Source organism: Perca flavescens, chromosome 13 (assembly GCF_004354835.1).
Source record: "Perca flavescens isolate YP-PL-M2 chromosome 13, PFLA_1.0, whole genome shotgun sequence".
In the NCBI taxonomy this organism is placed as follows: Eukaryota; Metazoa; Chordata; class Actinopteri; order Perciformes; family Percidae; genus Perca; species Perca flavescens.
This window is the reverse complement of record NC_041343.1, coordinates 11,433,169-11,453,091: the sequence shown is the minus strand read 5'-3', so window position 1 is coordinate 11,453,091 and position 19,923 is coordinate 11,433,169. Positions and strand designations below refer to the sequence as shown.

The 19,923-nt window shown below is 39.9% G+C and overlaps 1 protein-coding gene across 3 annotated transcripts in view; it reads right to left on the bottom strand.

The window, feature by feature from the left end:
* Window positions 1-6,048: 6,048 nt before the first annotated feature.
* The window catches only part of pcdh1a (protocadherin 1a), a 210,693-nt gene continuing 196,818 nt past the window's right edge, over window positions 6,049-19,923 (bottom strand). For 2 of the 3 annotated variants that reach the window (XM_028596047.1, XM_028596048.1), the window contains one exon: window positions 6,049-6,419. In XM_028596047.1, the coding sequence (XP_028451848.1) occupies window positions 6,049-6,419 (371 nt within the window). Of the gene's footprint in view, window positions 6,420-16,784; window positions 16,871-19,923 lie in introns of those variants that run through there. The other variant, XM_028596049.1, reaches the window with a different exon arrangement.

The following is a 19,923-nucleotide window of genomic DNA, read 5'->3' as shown; positions in this document are numbered from 1 at the left end:
GTGTATATGCTGGGTGTGTAGAGGTCTCTCTTTAGGTCTGTTTAACTTTGGTTCGAGTAACCTATGAACTGTTCTCTATATGTAATGTATGTCTGTATGTATTGAATATGTTAAAGTAAGCAAATACGGTTTACTGGCCCATATCCTCACATTTATACATGATTGGATCCAATGTTGATCTGAATGTAATATTGTATTTGGGAAATACAATTTGTTGTAGAAAAACAGTGATCCTTACACCTGCAAGATCCAGTTGTGATGAGCCATTGTCATGTAGCCATTTTGTACTCAATGTCAGTTTTTGCCACTGTTCACTGAGATAATGTGTAATAAGCAAGCATACAATTATTGACTACACCGAAATCTTTATGCAACAAAGCCATACATTGGCTGGAGTCTTAGCCATAATGCTCACTGGCAGCTATGGCTGAGAAAGATGTGCCTAATGAGTGTAGATTAACAGGCGAGAGATTGCTGCCTTTATCTTTTTCCAGAATAATTACTGTTTGTTAACAGTTCTGTTGGCAGTTGTTTAGCAGTCTCAGTGTGCATATAGCCTATGTTTGATCTGTAAAGTAAATGAAATATAGGTCCAGTAGGCTGGTCCACTGTTGCAGGGCAATGCAAGGCAATTTCAATGGCCTTAGTGCTGAATAACCTGCACTTGATTTTTTTAGCCTGGGTGGTTGCAAGGCAGTGTGGGTTGGTCGATTTACCACTTTGTTCCAGAATAAAATATCTCAACACCTATTAAATAGATTACTATGATTACTTTTTTGTTGTTATTATACTTAGACTTTGTGATTTGCTGACTTTTCCTCTAGCGCCACCAGCTGGGTGACATTTGTCAAATGTCTCAACAAATATTGGATAGTATTTGACTTAAATGGTAAATGGAATGCATTTATAAAGGGCCTTTCTACCTTACCGGACAAAGCGCTTTACAATTTGCCTCTTATGCACCCATTCACAAACATGATGATGGTGGAGCCGCCATGCAAGGCGCTGGCCTTCCCATCAGGAGCAACTTGGGATTCAGTGTCTTGCTCAAGGACACGTCGACACGCGCGCAGGAGGAGCCGGTAATTTAACCGTCAGTCTTGTTATTAAAGGATGACCCGCTCTACTTCCTGAGCCACAGCTGCCATGCAATTTGGTTAAGATATTAATGCCCTGTGCACCTTGGTGATCTCCTAACTTTTGATCTAGCACTATCATCATGTCGAAATACTTTGGTTTATGACCAATGAATGAAAACACTGATATTAGATATTATAAAGTGCACGGAAATGACATACTGTACTACCATATAAATGATACATCATTTATTAATTACATCTATCTAGCTCATTTTTTCACATATTTGCTTACCCAACACTAGATATATCATAAACTATTGTTATTATGTATCACTTTGGATTTTGGAAGTGACCATGAGTAGTTACTCACAGTACTGTCCACCTCTCTTACTTCCCACCTTGACTTATACATCTTGTAGTGTTAAAAAAATATATTCATTTTATGCCATTTTAATAATTATGGAGGACAAGGTTTTTGTTCCATTTTTATACCCTGAGTGAATAAAAAATGAGTGCTGTCTTAAAATTCCTTGAGCGCAGAAACTGCAAGCAGTGAGGAGTAAAAGTGGCGTATAGTGCTATATTCTCTCTAATCATGTGAGAGAGAATATAGGCCTACATTACGAAAGAGTGAATCAAGACTTGGTCATGGATACCGTTTGTGAAAGAGGCCTAAAATTGCTTAATCACTCATGTAACATTACTGTAGTTCACACATTATTAAATAATATGGTAGCTATCTGTGCAACAATGATTAAGTCAATTAAGTTCACAGCTTATGTGCTAATAATCAAACACAGTAGAAATGAATAGAAGCGTGAACATCAAACATAGAAATAGTTCCTCATTCACTGAATGCTTTCAACCGTGGATCATTGTCCGTTAAAACAATTCTATTCTCCCGTTAATTAAGAAAAGCCACATACACATATCAAAATGATCATCATCAGACAGCGATCTTGTAAGACTTGCTCTAAATGTGCAGCAATGGGCAGCTCATCAATGCTTTAAAGAAGTGTTCTGTATTAAGCTGAGTGCGTGATGAGGGCTGTGTACTTTGGGCACATTGTTTTTCTAGTTGAAGTAGTGAACATAGGTCCTGGGACTCTCCTACTTCAATCCTTGGAATGCTTCCCTCTCAACATTCTGGGGCTTCCTGACTTAGAAATGAGGCGCTGGTCCCCACATGACAAGAATACCAGTTCTTCTTAATGAGCCTGGGTTCTAGAGTGAGACACATTTTTACACAATGTAGCTCCAAGGCTGCAAAGCCTCTTGCACAAATGTAACAGCCAAATCCTTGTTCAACACTCAAAAGAGATGAATAATCATTGAAAACGAAGAAAACACTGACAGCATTTATTTTTTCCCTGAAGTGATTTTATTACAAAGTTCATGAGGACTTACAGTATTACAAGAGAATTTGTCAACATGCGAAAACAGAACAAAGCAGAACACAGGAGTTTAACAAACTGGTAAGATAAGACGATCCACTGTTCACAATAAACATAAAAACTGATTAAGTCCTCAGGAGGTGGGAGCCGGTGAATGACTACAGTGCAGGCATAGAACGGCCACATTCACACTGACTCAGCAAAGGTCAATCCAACCAAGGCAAGATGTGCACATCTCAAGAAAACATGTTACAATTTTTATATGCCATCGGCTTTTCTCAGAACTTTTAGAAAGCTTCACTTGTATGTACATAAAACTGTACAAAAACATGGCATCACAAGCATTTTATCCTATATAAATATACCAACAATTAGGATAACAACTAGATTCTCTCTCGCAAAGACATATTTTCAAGGCAATTGTCTTTGTTCTAGATGAACTGTAAAAAAGATGAAATGTTCAGTTAATTTCAGGTTGTTTTGGGAGAGGGCCTTTTGAATATGAACCAGCACTGACATTTCAGAAAGTAAAGGAAAAGAGTAAACAGTTTCTACCAATTATCTTTGGAATTCATGCTTAAATCACCGCCTGCTTGACAGCAGATGCAGGGTTGTGGAGATCTATGTACACTACACCACCAAAAGATTTCAATATTTTTTCACACAATCACTTTTCCAAGAGTCTTTGATCAGTAAGAAAAAAAAAAATCCTTTGCCAATTTCAGTACAGCAATTTGTCCATCTGTCCACAGTAATGATCACCATACGATACACACTACAGAGAGGCAAAAGATACTCAAGTGAATTCAACATTAAATCAATGTTAAGTACAAATTAAACATTATTCAACATACTTTTGAGTGTATTTAGGTGCTTCATGATGTCCTCTTACTTTAATCAAGGAGAACCATTCTGTGTTTGAGAGAGAAGTAAACACAGTTCGTTCAGCATGAGTTCAAAAGAAAGGTCAAACCTGGTGATACATTGTTCCAGGGGTGAGTAGCAGGAGGTCATTATCGGCTGGAGTGAAAGACTCCAACTCCTTAAGAGAGGGGGAAAATAGGCCCAGGCTTGTTTTTTTTGTTTTATTTTGCAGAGGACTTAAATCAAACTCCTGTCATTCCGTTCGGAGCAACAACCGATGATTACGGCTTATCTGCTAAGAGTTGCCCCATTTATTTCATGTATTGGCGATCAAAGAGATAAATCTGAAGATTCCAGATTCCCGAAAGCGATAAGTGTACTTAGGCTGGAATCAGGTTAAGATTTATCCCCCGAGATAAATCTGGATGCAAAGCAGTTGTGAATCTGAATCAAGTCCAAGCATTTCAATAGATAAAATTGTGATTGAGGCTATGTGACATTGGTTTTATCACTCATTGCTATCTTCCTCACTTATCATTAATTCCAGGTCAGTGGTTTAGCCACTGCTTTGAGTTCGTGAATGGTGCTATCTGCAGCTCTGAGAGGGGTGCTTGGGGGAGCTGTGGGGGTTTAATCACAGTGTATCATGGCTGTTGTTTGAATTTTTATTTCAGTCGCTAAATGGCTTTGAAAACGGCATAATGTGCTTTCTCCCCCTCAAGGCAGGATAATCGCCGACCTTATTTAATCATGGCCATGTCCAGTAATTTCCATATGTTTTCAGTTTAATTATTCTAAACGCAGTTTTCAATGACAGCATGATGAGGTAAGTGCTGATAAAAATACCCCTTTTAACTGATTGTAGCTTTGCGGGTGGATTTGCATTATCTGGTGGGTGCCGTGTCCTGGGGGTGTGCTCACACATGCCCCAGCTCAGGACTCATTACTCACCCTAATTAGGAAATGTCCATTGAAGGCTCCTCCATCCTTCCTCAGACACACAATATCACTATGGAAATACTCTGCAGAGGTGAAAGGTATCTACAAATCTAATCAAATCAATGTTTAAATCAAAGACACAGGCTCACTCCTACAATGTTGTAAGGCAGCCCTAGTGTTGTCATCATTAACATCCAATTACTGACTAATACACAGTGTCCTTCAGAAATATCCTTCAGATTCACTTGGAAAATCTTTGTAAAGATAAATGAAGCCCACGGGCATGCCCTATTTTTTATTCTATCTTTTATAGCCAGGAGGAAAATGCCTAATAATTTATTAAGCATGTTGTCCTCAATAGAGTGAAAATCATAGTTAACAGAAATTGCAGTAAATTGAGCTGAGACTCCTAATATAAACGTATAGGTTTAAGCTCAACGATATTCTGCATTTGCAAATGTTATCCACTCACATGAAACCAAACATTTATTTAGAAATGTCTCATGTTATTGACAATAACTCCCCAAGAATTCTTCAAATCTATTCATTAGACTTCAAGGTCCACACTGTCTGAATTCACTTATTCCAGTGTGCACTGTGTATTGAATTCACCTCTGAAGAAGTATTCATCTAGAGAGAACTGCTACTTTAAAACACAAAGATTTTACTCTCAACAAAGAGCACTCATGTAGTAACTTCCAAGTGCTCAATCTCTCCAGTGGTTCTCCATGTTCAAGTGCCCTTTTATATAAATACCTCTTTATACATTAATCTGATCTACAGAAGTTCTTATGGATCATAAGGGGAGATGTCACGACAGATGACACACTGGTATGATTTCATCAACAGAGTGTGTCATAAGGTTTTATATAAAAAGCCAATCAGAATGGTTCTTGTGAGTACTCTGCGTTTGGTCATTGTGACTCTGGGGTACTGTGGCCAAGTCAACCGTTTTCATGATGAACGACAGGTCACAGTGCTGAGAGTCAGTGGAACATAATGTCAGTTTAAATGTTGCCACACAGCCTTCTCCACCAGTGGCAGAGCACTACAGGGAGCAGAGGCTATTCTACTATGATTAGGGGTCCAAGGTGTATGTGATTGTGAGGAGTGGATAAATGCCTTTCCACAATATCGAACTCCACTTCTGGAGATGGTTTCAATCAAGTTTAAACAGCAGCAGCAAAGAAAAGCTTAAATATGCTAGAATTCTGAGGCAATTTTTTTCAGCTTATGCCAGACAAAAATATATGTAGAACACACCATTCAAATGTATTTACAGCACTGTACATTAAGAGAGACCGTTTCATTTGATTGTTAGTCAAAAGTGTTATGCCTTCTGAAAGGGCATGGCTGTCTATTAAATGATAGGTAATAATGGCACAAGAGCACTGTTCACAACTTTCAAATTCAAGAGATCACTTCACAGAATGGGACTTGGCTAACTACAACAATAATTAGTTACTACTAAAGTAGCAATCGCCATCTGCATTTCCTTTTGATCAGTTAGAATTGTATCCTTCACGATTTCGTATAAATAAATGAGTGAGTGCATCAATTAACTTTGTGGAATTCTTAATAAATATGCTAATAAATTAATAATTTAAGGAGGAAATGACAAAAAACAAGTGTTCATGCCAGTGATTGAATGAGTCACAGCCTACTGTTAACTACAAAACAGGCATTGGCTTTAGCATGTGGACAGCCTGTTTTTCCTTCTGAAGTGGGTGTACCTTTTCTTCATTTGTGCACCAATCAGATGACGATATTCCTCACAGGTAAATTTCTCTTTTTGGAGTGTGGGCAGAGGGGGAGGTGGGTGGGAACTCAGAGGCTACGCTCAGGGGCATCTCCTCTATGGGGCAGTCCTGACTGGCGTCGTGACCACTGTTGGAATAGGCACTGCGGGAGGGCGGAAGGCGCGACCGGTGCTCCTCGCCACCCAGCCTGGCGCTCCCGTTAGCCAGGCGTCCCAGGCTCCCTCTCTCCTGGTAAGGCACGAAGGTGGAGAGTTTCGGGGGGTTCCTGGTCTTGCGTACGGGGGATGGATGCCCGGGCATCCAGCAGGCGTCTGAGTGGCCCAATTCACTGCACTCGGTTGTACAGTTTCCGGTCATTGCCACATCAGGGAGGGAGCGGATATCTGTGGGCAGGAGAGAGAAAACAGCACCATCAGAGAGAGCTTCATGGTGACAAACATCAGAACAACATTCATGAAAAAAAGTTGCAAGAAGGCTTTTGTGAACAGAAATGGTGTCATCTGAAACACCCCATGGAACCCACCCCCTCCTTGATGTCTCTGCAGCTGTTGCTAAGCAGTCAGCAGCAGTTGCTATGTAGCTGTTGCTATGCACTGTGTAATGAGCACTACTGTGTGTGTAGTCCACTAGCTGATGTGTTACATTCAGAGGATTGCATGCTGTGTCTATGTCATTTAGAAGTATCCAACAGCAGTTTGTCTGGTGCGTTTGTAATATATCACTGCGTTGTTAACATGTTCAATACAGCAATGTATTGATTTCTATTACATGTGATTTGTATGCTGTAAATGGTGTCCAAATATGTGTCAACATAAAAAAGACAGCAAGAACAGACAAAATATTAGACACACATGCTAGAGACATACAATGTTTGGTTACAAAGAGTATGGCTGGATCCCTTTGGGCAAAACCACTGTTGAAAGAGTTATTGATTGACAGTGCTGAAATGAGTTCCCTGCCCTTGATTATCATCAATTTTTTATTCAACTGTTCCTAATTAAATAAATGGGTCCATGACCCAGTGACCTCATTTAAATGTACGAGCTGTGAAAGCGCCAAAATAAGTTTGCTTCAGCTATCGCTCAAACAGTATGACACGGTTTCTCAGATTAAAACTGCACTGAAGAACTGTATTTGTTTACCACAAATGTGCAGCTGGCAGCTAATAGACTTGTTAAGCAGCCCACCTGTTGACAAGCTAAACACACAGCCCAGATTTAATGGAAATACCACTAAATTTATCTTTGTTATCCCTTCAGACTCAGACACTAGGACAACCAAATCAATGTCTGTGAAGAGAAGAGCAGACAACCAATATATGTGAGTCTGCGATGTCACCCTCATGTAAAATTTTGATTGGCGTGATAAATGCATTACTGTAATGCCTCGACGCTGTCCGCACCACGGAAGAACACGTCCATCACGGACGTCTTGTTTTGTGGCTACAGGACGGGGTGTGAAAGAGAGTAAATGTCTTTGTATTTCGTGCCACCTTGACAGTAAGCCTATGTGGCGTACCCTCAGTATTGTACTCATGACCAGTTGCAAGATGATTACTCTACAAAATGTCATACCTCTGAGGCTGGAAATATCTGGCCCACCAAGGCTTCAATCAATCAAGAGCCAGAGTGAGAACGCTTGTGTGGATAATTTTATATTTTGAACTGCTTCATAAAAAGTAGTGAAAGGTATTTTTCCTCATTTCATTGACCTTATTTATGTCTATTATTCATTGCTCATGGGTAATCCATATGCAATTGTCCCATTGTTTACGAAAGAATGCATAGCTCCATCTATTGTTGCCGCTAATCTCATTGTTCCAATAATCCTAAATTGCTAGATGTTTAGGCTATTTAATACATTTACTTTACAATTGAGCAACGGTCTGCCTTATTCATTCTTAATTATATCATTATGCTTAAGTGGCAAATTCTCTGTTTACAAGGCCAATGTCAGTGGTTCTTTTCAAATGAATGAAATACACTTTTATGCCTGATTAAGAAAGAAGAAACTGAATTTGGAGCTCTAAGAAAAGACAAGGCAGCCAAGGCAAGAGTGCGTCTGTGTATGTGCTGCTTCATGCATGATGATTGGAGTTTCATTTTCTCAGCTCCGCTAAGAGCGTTGTCTGTATGCATCACTGCAGTGAAATGGACTCTTGATAAAAAAGATGTTCATGGGAAGAGAGTTGGGGAGTACGCTTCTGAGCACAAGCACAGTCGTGTAGGCATCTACTCCAAACGGATTTCACACTTGATTAAAACGTCTCCACAGCTTCCAGGAGGTTTATGCCACACCAAGGGCCCTTGTGTAAAAGTCTGTGCAGCTCCACAACTAAAAATCGGTATGCAGGGGGGGAAAAAGGAACATGTACAGAGGTTTTCTAAAACACTTCACATGCCACAATTGAGCATGTTCCTTTCTTTATGAATTAGAAATTGCCATCATATGTGTTCATGTGAAAGGGCTCATACATACATTAGAGAGAGAGAGAGCGCACCTGTGAAGCTCGACAAAAACCTTTATGTCTTTGAATATGCGATAGTCTTAGCAACATAACAGCGTCATGTCAAAATAAATGCAGGTCTCTAAACTAACTGTGTGTGAGTGTGAGTGTGTGTGCGTGCGGGTGGAAGACGGTCAGCACCGAGTGACAGAATTCACAGCAGGAAGAGTAGAGGAAAAATGCCAGAGCTACTGGTCCAGGTGGAAAAAACTACTCAGTCTTTTTGGATATACATTTCCAAAACAGAAACAGGTAAGAAGTTAGAAATTGCCTGTTGATTTATAATATGAAGTGCATTTCTCTTCATCATGATTATAGGTGGCGTTTTATTTTATTTTATAAAACTCACGTTGCATGAGGTTATGGTGTGATCCCCCTACAGAGGTCCAGGCTAAGCCCTCAATTTTATTGAATCCTAAATATGCCCCTGACTCATAGTTAAAGTCAGAAATGTCCCACATTTGCCTATTTTATGTATAATGTTTCTTTTAACTTATTCAAGCTCACAAAAAAAGGGATAAAAGACATAAAGGTGAACACTGATTGCCACATCTCACTGACTGTCAGGTTGGTAATTGACTTTAGGTCGACTGTGTTTTTAGAAAATATAATTTGGACTTCATGTAATGAAAGCAGCTAAAAGAAAACATACCATGTAAAACCATGGCATACACCGATGACAGGAATTAAAGCACATTCTGAACCGTGCTCATCATCATCAAAGGGTGGAAAATCAGCAATGACAGCTAAATGTGTCGTCTGGCTTGCCAAAGTCTGCCATTTTCTTCCAACAGTGCCAAAGCACATATCACACTTCATCAACAGAGAACATACATGCTTTAATGCCAGTTATTTTAGTAGGCCATTACCTTGCCTGTTAGTGTTTCATCAAAATATTGTATGGTTTTATTTATAAAAAAAGCTCTGACATTGTCTGTTCTTAATACAAAATGTAACACGTAAGGGGTCTATATTCAACTGCAACATGTCATGTCATGAGTAGTTGTTGCTGCATGCTGTCTTAGCGTTCTTTAGTGCATATTATTTCCATTCCCACATATCGGCTTACAAAAAACATGTAATAATAATGAACTGGTTATGGTGTAGCTAAGGCAGCGTGTTATGATAGGGTGTATCATCTGTGAAAGCACAAGTTTTTATATTTGCTTGCACTGACCTTTCTGTCACACTCAAATCCATCTCTACAAAAGAAAATCAATATTGATGATTATACTTTTGTGTCTGCCTTTTGCTGTGGCTATTAGCCATCTGTAGCTGTAGTACCCACTAACAGAGTGGCAGAATACCGTCTGCTCTGCACATCAAAACACACTCCCACACTCAGCTGAAGGGATCATTGTTGAATATTTGGTGGACATGATGAAGCACATAAGTCAACCATGGGGGGAATGAAGCAGCCAAAGGCATGGTGGGAAAATTGGTATTTTCTCACCCACTCAAGCCTGTTTTCTCCTGTACCTACACCTGAAATAAATCTGCTCACAGTCTGGAACAAACCCTTTAGAGTTTATAGTCTTGTATGTCATGGATGGAGAGCCAAGGTGGACAATGGAGGACAGATGGGCAAACCACAGCGCGATTATGCCAGTGGCTGGAACAGGATGACTGGATTTAGAGAGCTTGTGATTTGGTTTTGAAGAGCAGTGACTCAATGACATTGCTGACTCCCTGCACAGCAGAATTCTTTTCCTCTAGACTTGGAGATAGATTGCACCTGTAGCCGTCTCCTTTTATATTGGGTCAGTCCCATCTGCTTGCTTAAAGCAATATTGTGGGAAAAAAAAGAGAAAAGAAAAACTGTAATTTCCACCATCTACCACACCAACGACTCACAGTCAACCTTAGCAGAGCTTCTAAAAGCACCTCCACTGCAGTGGCATAACATGCAGTCCACAGTGCAGTTACAGAGTGGGGGTACACGCAGAGCTTAACCCCCCGGCTGACAGATACATGTGAGGGGTGGGTTTGCATGCTGCTTGCATCAGGGTGCCAGTGGGAGGTGTTGAGTGTCTGAGGCAGGCTTCCTCATCGTCTGATCCCCTGCCCACGGGCATGGGGGAAGCTGCCTCTTCCTGAGATTTCACACTGCTACTCTCTGTTTGATTGCAAATGCTGCCTCTCCCCACCGGCTGCTTTCCAGCGTGTGCGCTACACCGCTATGATCGATGGCGAACAAATATGAGAGACCCACAGCTCATGGAGGGATAACGGGGGAAAAAACAGCTACTATTGTTTGGGAGTGCGTGAGGGATATTAATGGTATATTTGTGGTCCCTGCAAACAGTTTATATGGTAAATGACTGAAAAGTTCCAAGAAAAAAAAAGGAAAAAGAAGAAATAGCACACATCTGAGCAGACATTAGCACCTGGTGCTGGCTATCAGCGTAATAACTGGGTGTGAATGTATTCTGTGGTTGTCATACTCTGTGAGGAAAAACAACACAAAACTGGGGTTTTGTATTTCTTTAGCTATGACATGTCAAGTCTTGTTATTCAGGTGTTCAGAACAGTTTCTCACAGTAAGCAGAAGCTACCAAAACAGTCTCTTTTTTTTGTTTTCCTCCAGAGGGGAGCATTTTTAACAGGGAAACTTGCTACAAGCAGACAAACAGTGTTGACGTGCACATTTTCCTTGCTCATTGTAATGGAATACAAATGAACAATGGTGGAGCTTGTAACCTCAGACATGCACTTCCACTTCTCATGAGCAAAATTAGAATGTGTAGGCTTGAAGGCTTTTTTTTCACCTCACCTAAACAGAAAGTAAGTTACAAGGCTGCTGTTAAACATTTAGCACTTTGGTGTTCTTCTGTAGATGATTGGTACGCATTTACTCTGCAGCATGCTTTGTGTACAACAGTCCATAATCTGTACACAGCATCACCGGCTTTTGTAGACAGTATTGTTGGAAAAAAGAATTATTAAGAACTATTGCAAAAGCAAGTGAATGTGTCACAGCCATGGAGACCATTCTGTCTCTGTTTGGTCTCTCAGTAAAAACAAATTAAATGTTGTGGTTTTAATTGGTTCTTTTGTCCACAGATGGTGATGCCATTATAAGGAATGGTGTTGAAGTTTTAGGCACACGCCTCCTTCACAGATTCTGAAACCTCGGCTTCCTCAGCCGGTGAGCCTCTTGCTGACAAAGGCTGATGAGCGGACATGTCGGCCAGAGGCCTGTCAGGAGAAGCGGCTGGAGTTGGTTCAGTGGGTGATGGTGCACCTCCTGCCAGTTCTCTCACCATCCACCATTTTGTCTTGCAGTTCCTGTATTTGAAGACTACCTTTTGTAACACTGCATTTGACAAAGCCTTAGCACCTGCTGACAGATCACGCTATGCACCAGCTCCTCCAATTGAGAAGTTGATTTGCGGTGTGATATGTCAACCGATACAATACTAAGACTTTGTCAAACTGTGACACGCACAAGCCATCTCCAGATGAAATAGATTCAAAACATTGCTAGAGGAAAGGGAGGAAGCAGTTCTAAATAATGATGTAGTTAGTTTTGTAAGTAATATAATCGTTTTTCTGTTGGTGCACAGAGGTGTTTGTGAAATGCTTGTGTGGAGAATAGCTTCATGCCTCTGCCCACAACAATATGTTTGGCTTGCTGGCCAATTACGGACTGGAAATTGCCTTCTGAACCTTGACAACACAATATTGATCTGCAGCAGCTGCCAATGCAAAAAAAAAGTATTTATCACAAAAAAGATTCAGGTTTATGATTATCCAGTCCAAGTCCAGTTCCCAGTTCCATGACTGAAACTCGATTGAGTTTAAACAATACCACTTTTGTTTTTGCACTCAGTAAGTGGAACTGCAAGCTAACAAACAAACAGAAAGGAGGTCTCCAGATAATCTACCCAGTCCTTTACATTAAGACATCACACAACCTAGAGCACAGAATGTCTTGACCATAGACCTACTGTTACTCAAGTTAACGGTGCCTTGGGGAGAAAAGTTGCCTACATCATTTTGCTTGAATCTTTTATCAGTGCAGTCAGCTTGGATAATAAACAGCTGTACTCGATATGCTGTATTCAATCTCATATTAATGCAGAGAGGGCTACAGGGAGACTAGAATGTGCATGTTGAGTTTGAAAGGCATTAGTTCGACATCAGTGCCTAAATTTAGAAATTTGCATTTGTTCTTCAGGCCAATACAGGTATTTTATTAATGCTGCTCATTTAAATCCTTATTGCGGGCTGCGCCACAATTGATATAGGCAATAATACTAAACAAAGGGATGCTGAATAGGATTAAAAAAACAGACCCACTTCTTCATACACATGTCCAGTATGATGGAAATACAATTTAACATAAATGGACACTATTAATCGTTTAGGGTTGGGTATGAAAATGTAATAATCATTTCATCAATTATAACAATATGTAAGACTGAATAAGGAAGAACATTCCTGTATAGACATTTTAGCTGTCATATGTTTATTGGGAAAGAGATTTTGTGAAGGGTTACCAGATTGTATAATCTTATCATACACTTTCGTTGATAACCTGCTTGCATAATTACATTTAGGCCCACTCTGCTCCTTCTTCTGCCACTTCCTCCTGAAATAGGAAACTTCACATTTCCCATTCAGTTTTCTGTGCAATTAAATTAGGAAAGCTCAAAGAAATGTAGACTAAATCCCTGTGGTGTGAGTTTTTTTTTTTGTGCCACAAAGTGTTAACTCCATCATTAATTCTGCACAGGTCAAGGAAGCTTAACCATTGGTTAAACAATGTTAAGAATACATTTTTGGCTGAACATCTTGATCGAACTCTGCTTTGCTCAGCTCTGCTGGGAGTGGATGTGTCAACAAGCAGCAGAAGTCTGTTTCTTGTGCAGAATAGCTGATACAAAAACAAACACCCAAGACTTTATTTGGTTCAATAATTGGTGACAGCACTGTGGTTGGAAGTGAAGATGGAGCTAAGAAAAAAAGAAAAAAAAGAAATGCGTTTTTGTGAAGTTTATGATTTCGTGAAAACTATTCTCGTGATAATTAGACAGACCGTTTTATCAACCAACCCTTCTGTGATTACTGTGTGACATTTACTTGAAGAGTCACTTGTCTATTCCTGTCTCACACCCAAATGTTCTTTCTTCTTCTTGTCTGAATGTCTCTTTCTTGGTCCCATGCCTTTGAAGCTTTTTTTTCTCCTGCTTTAGGCTTTCACATTTGCACTCTATGGCCCTTTTCTACCACAGTGGCATCGCTCCATGGCCTCATGCTGGCAAGTAGGAGATGTTTGATTTGGCAATAGCAGAAAAGGAAACATTCAGTCTTACAATTGAAATGCATTTAAGCTGTTTATTTCCTTGAACTGTATTTTTCTCGAACACTTTCTATAATGGGTTTTTCTACTCAGGTCACAATGTTACTTTTGTGCTTTTATCTTTGTTTGCCACCCACATACTTATCTGTCTCTAAGAGCCTCCATTTAACCCATTACAGATTCACTTTCTTGATTCCAGTAGAAAATGCTTTCTTTTGTGTTTAGACCAGGAGAGAGGTGAAACATGTCCCAATACACACCCAATATGTTGACAGGATTTTATTGTTTCTGTTTAAAATCACACCAAATAATGTGGGTAAAACAATTTTCTTTTCATCAATGAGAAAATCAAAGTCCTCCTTATATGTGATCTACAGCTCTAAACATCAAAGAGGGAATTATTTTATTCTCAGGGTTTTCCCCTGGAGTTAATTCCTATGCACCGCTTTCATGCTCACTATCTTTCACTCATTGATCTTATTGACCTGTAAAACAGATGTCTTGCATGATCCATTTGTTGTTTTCATTCCCCTTTCGATCAACATGTTTTCTCTTTTTTTTAATTCTGCCTTTGATTTCCACATTTTGCAGTGTTAGACATGATTAACTAGGGAGAGCTAAGGTAAGCTGCTAATAGAAAATAGAAATGAAATAAAGAACACCAGAGTGTTTGTTTTTACGCTGTAGTGATTCTCAACATGTTCCCATGTATTGTGGGCTACATAGCCTTGCCTATGGCCATGGTGGTTTCAAGACAACTTTTATCATTTGATCATCCATCACATCCTCAAACCGGAAACCAATTGATCAGGCTTAGGTTGCTACTAGAGCACTACGTAGTCCGTTTGCATTCCAGGCAAAATGCACATATTAGCCCATGTGATATAAAGAGATAACTGTATTATTTAAATCTGTTTTTATTATAACCACAGTCACAGGAGATGCATTATGTGAATGCCAAGTATGGACAAATACCAACATAATCTCACAAAATCCGATCTTTAGAATTGTGTAAGCAGTCCATGCAGCAGCTAAATAACAACCCTGGAGAGGTAAAGCTTTATTTGACCGTTTACTGTAGATCGAGAGTTGCTGCATGACTGACAATTCTCTGGGAGAGTCAAAAATACTAATGCAGTCAGATGGGAAGCTCTGCTCCCACAGTGGTCTGAACAATATAGCTATGTGTTTGAAGCAAGACAAAAAGAAAAGAACAGCAGCAGTCTCCGGCTGTACCGTCTGCCAGGCGATTGCTTTCTGACAAGGCTCACATTGACATGATTATTAAAGGAAACTGCAAATTCCCATCTTGGAATATGGACTTACAGAGAAAAGCAAAACACAGAAGGCAGCAGGGGGTCAACATATTGGCTTTGAATGGCCTGCGGGATTCCACCCCCCCCTGTTGTTCCTTACTGATTCATTGCATTCAGCTGCTTGTGTTTGATTGACTTTTACAAGCTTCTGCATAGTGAAGAAGGGCCAATGTTCATGTCCTTTGCTGTTGGAACCCTTCAACAAAAATAATAATAATCTAACACAATAACATAGGTGGCCTTATGTGCTCAGATATGGGAGTAAATGTGGGGGAGAGGCAGGAACACTTATATCTGGGAGGCCCAGTGTTTTGGTTGTTGAATAAAGACCACACCTGCACTTTAGTGCTGTCTTGTGTATTAGAGAGGCATTAAAACAGCTATATACATGTTTTATCACATTAAAATAACATAAATGGACAGGACATCCACTACATTATGAGATAATAAAATGAAAATGTATTGAGCCGATGGGCAAATTGGGTCATGTAGCCTGGGTCTGTTTGGGACCCTGGCTAAATCTCCATGTTTGGCTGAAATAGGGAGACTTTTCAATAAGATTTTTCTAATAATGCTGGGCGTAACCACTATGCTTGTGTCACATGAATGTGGCTTGTGGTAAGCTAGATTGGGGCTATCAAGTGCAAGGGAGCCATAACAACAATAAAGCGGGAAAGCAGGAAGAGAAGTGAAAAAAAGGCATACAGTCAATGGACAACAAGAGTAAATATCGCTGTTGCTTTTTTATCAAAGTGGCTGCACTCGCCATCTGTTTTTTCAGTGCCTGTTGTGGCTGCATGTTTGATGGGTACCTCATCTCCAGGCTAGATACTGTTTCAAAGTAGACAGCTCATCAAGATGAGTGACAAGTGTCTGGACCTTGCAACATGACCATCTGAGAAGGAGCTAGCCAAAGGGAAAGTTAACAATATTGTATAATTTCTTTAAGTAAAATGGACCTTTGGTAGTGACAAAGGAATTGCATGAATATATATATATATATATATATATATATATATATATATATATATATATATATATATATATATATATATATATATATATACGTGTCTCTGTCACAGCTCTGTAATTTGGAACAAGCAAAAATCTGTCACAATCTTACAATGAAGTAAAGTACGCTCTCTAATTAGAGCAGAGATGCAGCAGAAATGCCAGAAAACAAGTTACATCATCATGCAAAATTCTGTCAGAATGACTCTACTTTTGGCTTGAGAACAAGGGCTCCTTAGTGAGAGCACGAGCCAGTTTTAAAGTGAGTGTTGAAAGCCAGAAAATCTATGAAGAAATATTCTGATGATTTTGTGTAATAGCGCAGTGAAATGTTAGTTACATCACATTAAATGCATAACACAGTGACAAGCTTGGTCATGAGATTAAGCAAGACAAATTCAAGTTATTTCTATTTAGCTTAAGGCATGTAGAATATTGACTGCATGATATACCATGTTAACACAAACCCACAAATAAAGAATTGATTCTTTCACCAGGAGGATATTTCCATTTTTTTAAATATTTATATATTTACAATGCTGCTTTCCGTTTAGTGTTGAGAAGACATTTTCAGTTTTACTGGATGTAGTCCTCATTGAGTTTGTAAGGTCCTTGAACTGCAGTGAATTCTGAGATATCTTCAACTGACTGTGAGAAAGCCTTAAAGCGAGAGCGGCTCCATTCCTCTGTAACTCCCTGGAAATAAGGAAATGCATGTCAGACCCATACAGTACAATTCCAGTCCCTCAAGTGCCATCCATCATTGAAGGGCAGAACACTAGTTAGAGGGAGGTTCAGCAGCTCTCTGTCCCCATCACACTGTGATGGAGAGATGACCCCCGGGGCCTTTTCTGTGATGCCGGCTTGAGCTGCCCAACCAACTGAGGTTGAAGTGGATCTGGCCCCTAGCCAGCATCCCCTCCCTGTTGCACAAAGTTCTACCTGCTCTATGATTCACATCTGGGGTGAGACTGGGTAAGACCCACTGAGAGCAACAGAGCTCCACCACCACTTTCTATTTCTACCTCCATAAGTATTCTTAAAGTTTCAACTCAGGGTCCCATGGACCTGCCAGTGGATACTCAGCTGAAAGGAGCATCTCTTATAGCCACAAGCTACACCAGGCTAATTAAGAAAATCTTCTTCATGTGTCTTTATAAAATTCTACTTCTAAGCCTGCGTTTACACACACACATAACCACCTCCAAACCTGCTGCTTCAGCATGCTGTTGCCCAGACTCACTGGCATAGCAAGAGCAGGCAGCGTGCTATCCAATTTTTGCCTAAGTACAGAGAGCCATCCACTTTTGTTAGAGTAATACATGAGCACATCTAAAGCTTAGGGATACTGGCTTAGGCATACTGGCTCACTCATTCATTTTACAAGCTTAGTGCTAAAACCGGACATTTTCAGTGGCAGCATGGTGTTAAAAGCACTATTTATGGAACCTAATGTGTGCTTATATGTGTGTACTTTTCTTTCTGTGCATAATTCAGAACACTTATCTGGATTTTCATCCATGTTATATACATGTGGATAAGAGCTGAGTAGTTTGTGCATATCTCAATTAAAATGAAGAGGACTGGGACTCAAATGTTCCAGAAATCTTCTACTAAATCACTTATGAGTTTTGCTTTCCTACTTTTTATTATTTAAACAACATTTAGATAACAATTTGTCAGGTTTTTCAGTACTTTCTCTTCTATTTCCTAGAGCCAATACCCAAATACAAAAATCACTAAATATAATCTTCCCGTGAGCTGGACACAATGATGAAACTACAGAGAAATCACTTTTATGTGTAAAAGAAGGCAATATGAAATTGAATGTAAAGGGTAGATTTATTGGAATAATGGGACTTCTTTTCTGGTTCCATTTATATTTCACAAGTGGCTGCAATCTTTGTTACAAAATAATACGTCAGTTCACTTTAAAAGATACTAAGCCAATAACATACTCTGCTACAGTTAATGGTCTGAGCTGTCCATGTCCTTTCTCTCACATGGCCCTGTTCAAAGGTCTGGCCTGTCCGCGGTCATTTGACAAACACTGTAATGTCTGCGGCCAAAGTTTGGGATGAGTGTGTGGGTCGCATTGTTAGTGATCACACAAGCGAAAGCACATATACAGGTTTAAATTGGGCGAAGGGAAATCTAGACCCATTCAAAATTGTGAAGTGTTGACACATCATCTGTTCCATTTTAGATTCAGCTGCATTCTCCCGTTAAGTAATTTGTAAAAGGGCTATAGTTAACCATTGTCCATGGTGTCAAAGCCTAATCCAGGTTAGAGAATTTAATTCTGCTCCAGTTAGGCTCTTGCAGTGACCTATTTGCTCCAAAATAATATTACAAACAATTGGGGGATAACAAACAGCAGCAGCTGATGTGAGCAGAGCATAATGTGTGTGCTAGAATGAGCTCAGGATTATAAGCGTATTACTCATGACAACTTGCCTCAGGGGACCACTTGTAAGTACTTTTTTTCCACAGAAGCTTCCACAAAACTGCCAGTCCCATGACCTGTTCTTGGTCGGGTGGTGGTAGTTCCAGCACTGGCTGGCTAACAGGCAGGGACTCTGACAAGGCACAATGACCAGGCCCTCAGGAAGTGCGCTGGGCTTTGAAGCCAATTGGACATAGTGGCCAAACAGTGGAATTACAACTTTTGTGCTCGTCATGGGGCCCAAAAATACTTTTTCCCATAGACTTGGCGAAAGAGACATCTGTAAATCAGTGAATGGATTTTTTTTTAGAGTCACAACTAGAGCTGCAATTTTTTTTTTATAAAAAACTCGATTTACGATTTGATTCCCCCCTTCCATTTAAAACAAAATAACTGTGAACTGTAAACATATTTTAAAAATATATATTTATTGTATTTAATTAAAGTGCATCAACATAAACAAATTTGCAAAGGCAAACCCTTTCTCTAAGTGAAAAGTCACTGTGCAGTGTGCAACAAAGATTGTTAAACATCCCAATTATTTATACTGTATTTGGATTAAAAAAAATCTAAAAAAATTTGATTTTTTGAAAATATGAATCGATCTGACCTACCAACTAGATTTTTAAATCAAATCGATTTGTTTCCCAGCCCTAGTCACAACCCCTGCAAAATGACTAATTTCACTATCAGAATTTGATCCATTCGGTCCGATATCATTTGGAAAGTCTAGAAGAACTGCATGATTAAATCATTTAATCCCCATTCAAGTTAGCGGAGCGCTAAACCAGAAGTAGCCAGCTCGGCTGGCGGAGGTCTCTAGTGCGCCTGCTCTGTGAGCCACATAGTGCGGAAGCAGCGGCGATCATCACGGTAATCTTTTACACGGACATTTAACATTTTTGGCTTCATGCGCCACTGAACAACTCTCATAGGAAAGAGCAGGACTCCGCCTTGAATGCTGTATCCAAGTCTTAGTTACATCCATTGAGGAAACCCACACTCCTGCATCAGCACACTATATTGGCACCCAGGAAGGGGCCCAAGCTGGCACTCATAAGACAAACAAGCCCCATCAGGCCAACGATCTGTCTCTCTGTCTGCACAACTTCTTCCTCCACATATTTATTTGCTTAAAGTGTTACTCATGTTTTATACACAAACAAGCCACAAACCAGATATTCACAGGGTACTTGTAATGTTTAAGCAGTAATGGCTAAAACTGTACCCTGGTTGATACTGACATGGCAAGCATGGAAAGCAGAGGAAAATCCCTGACAGGATATACGACGCTTCACGCATC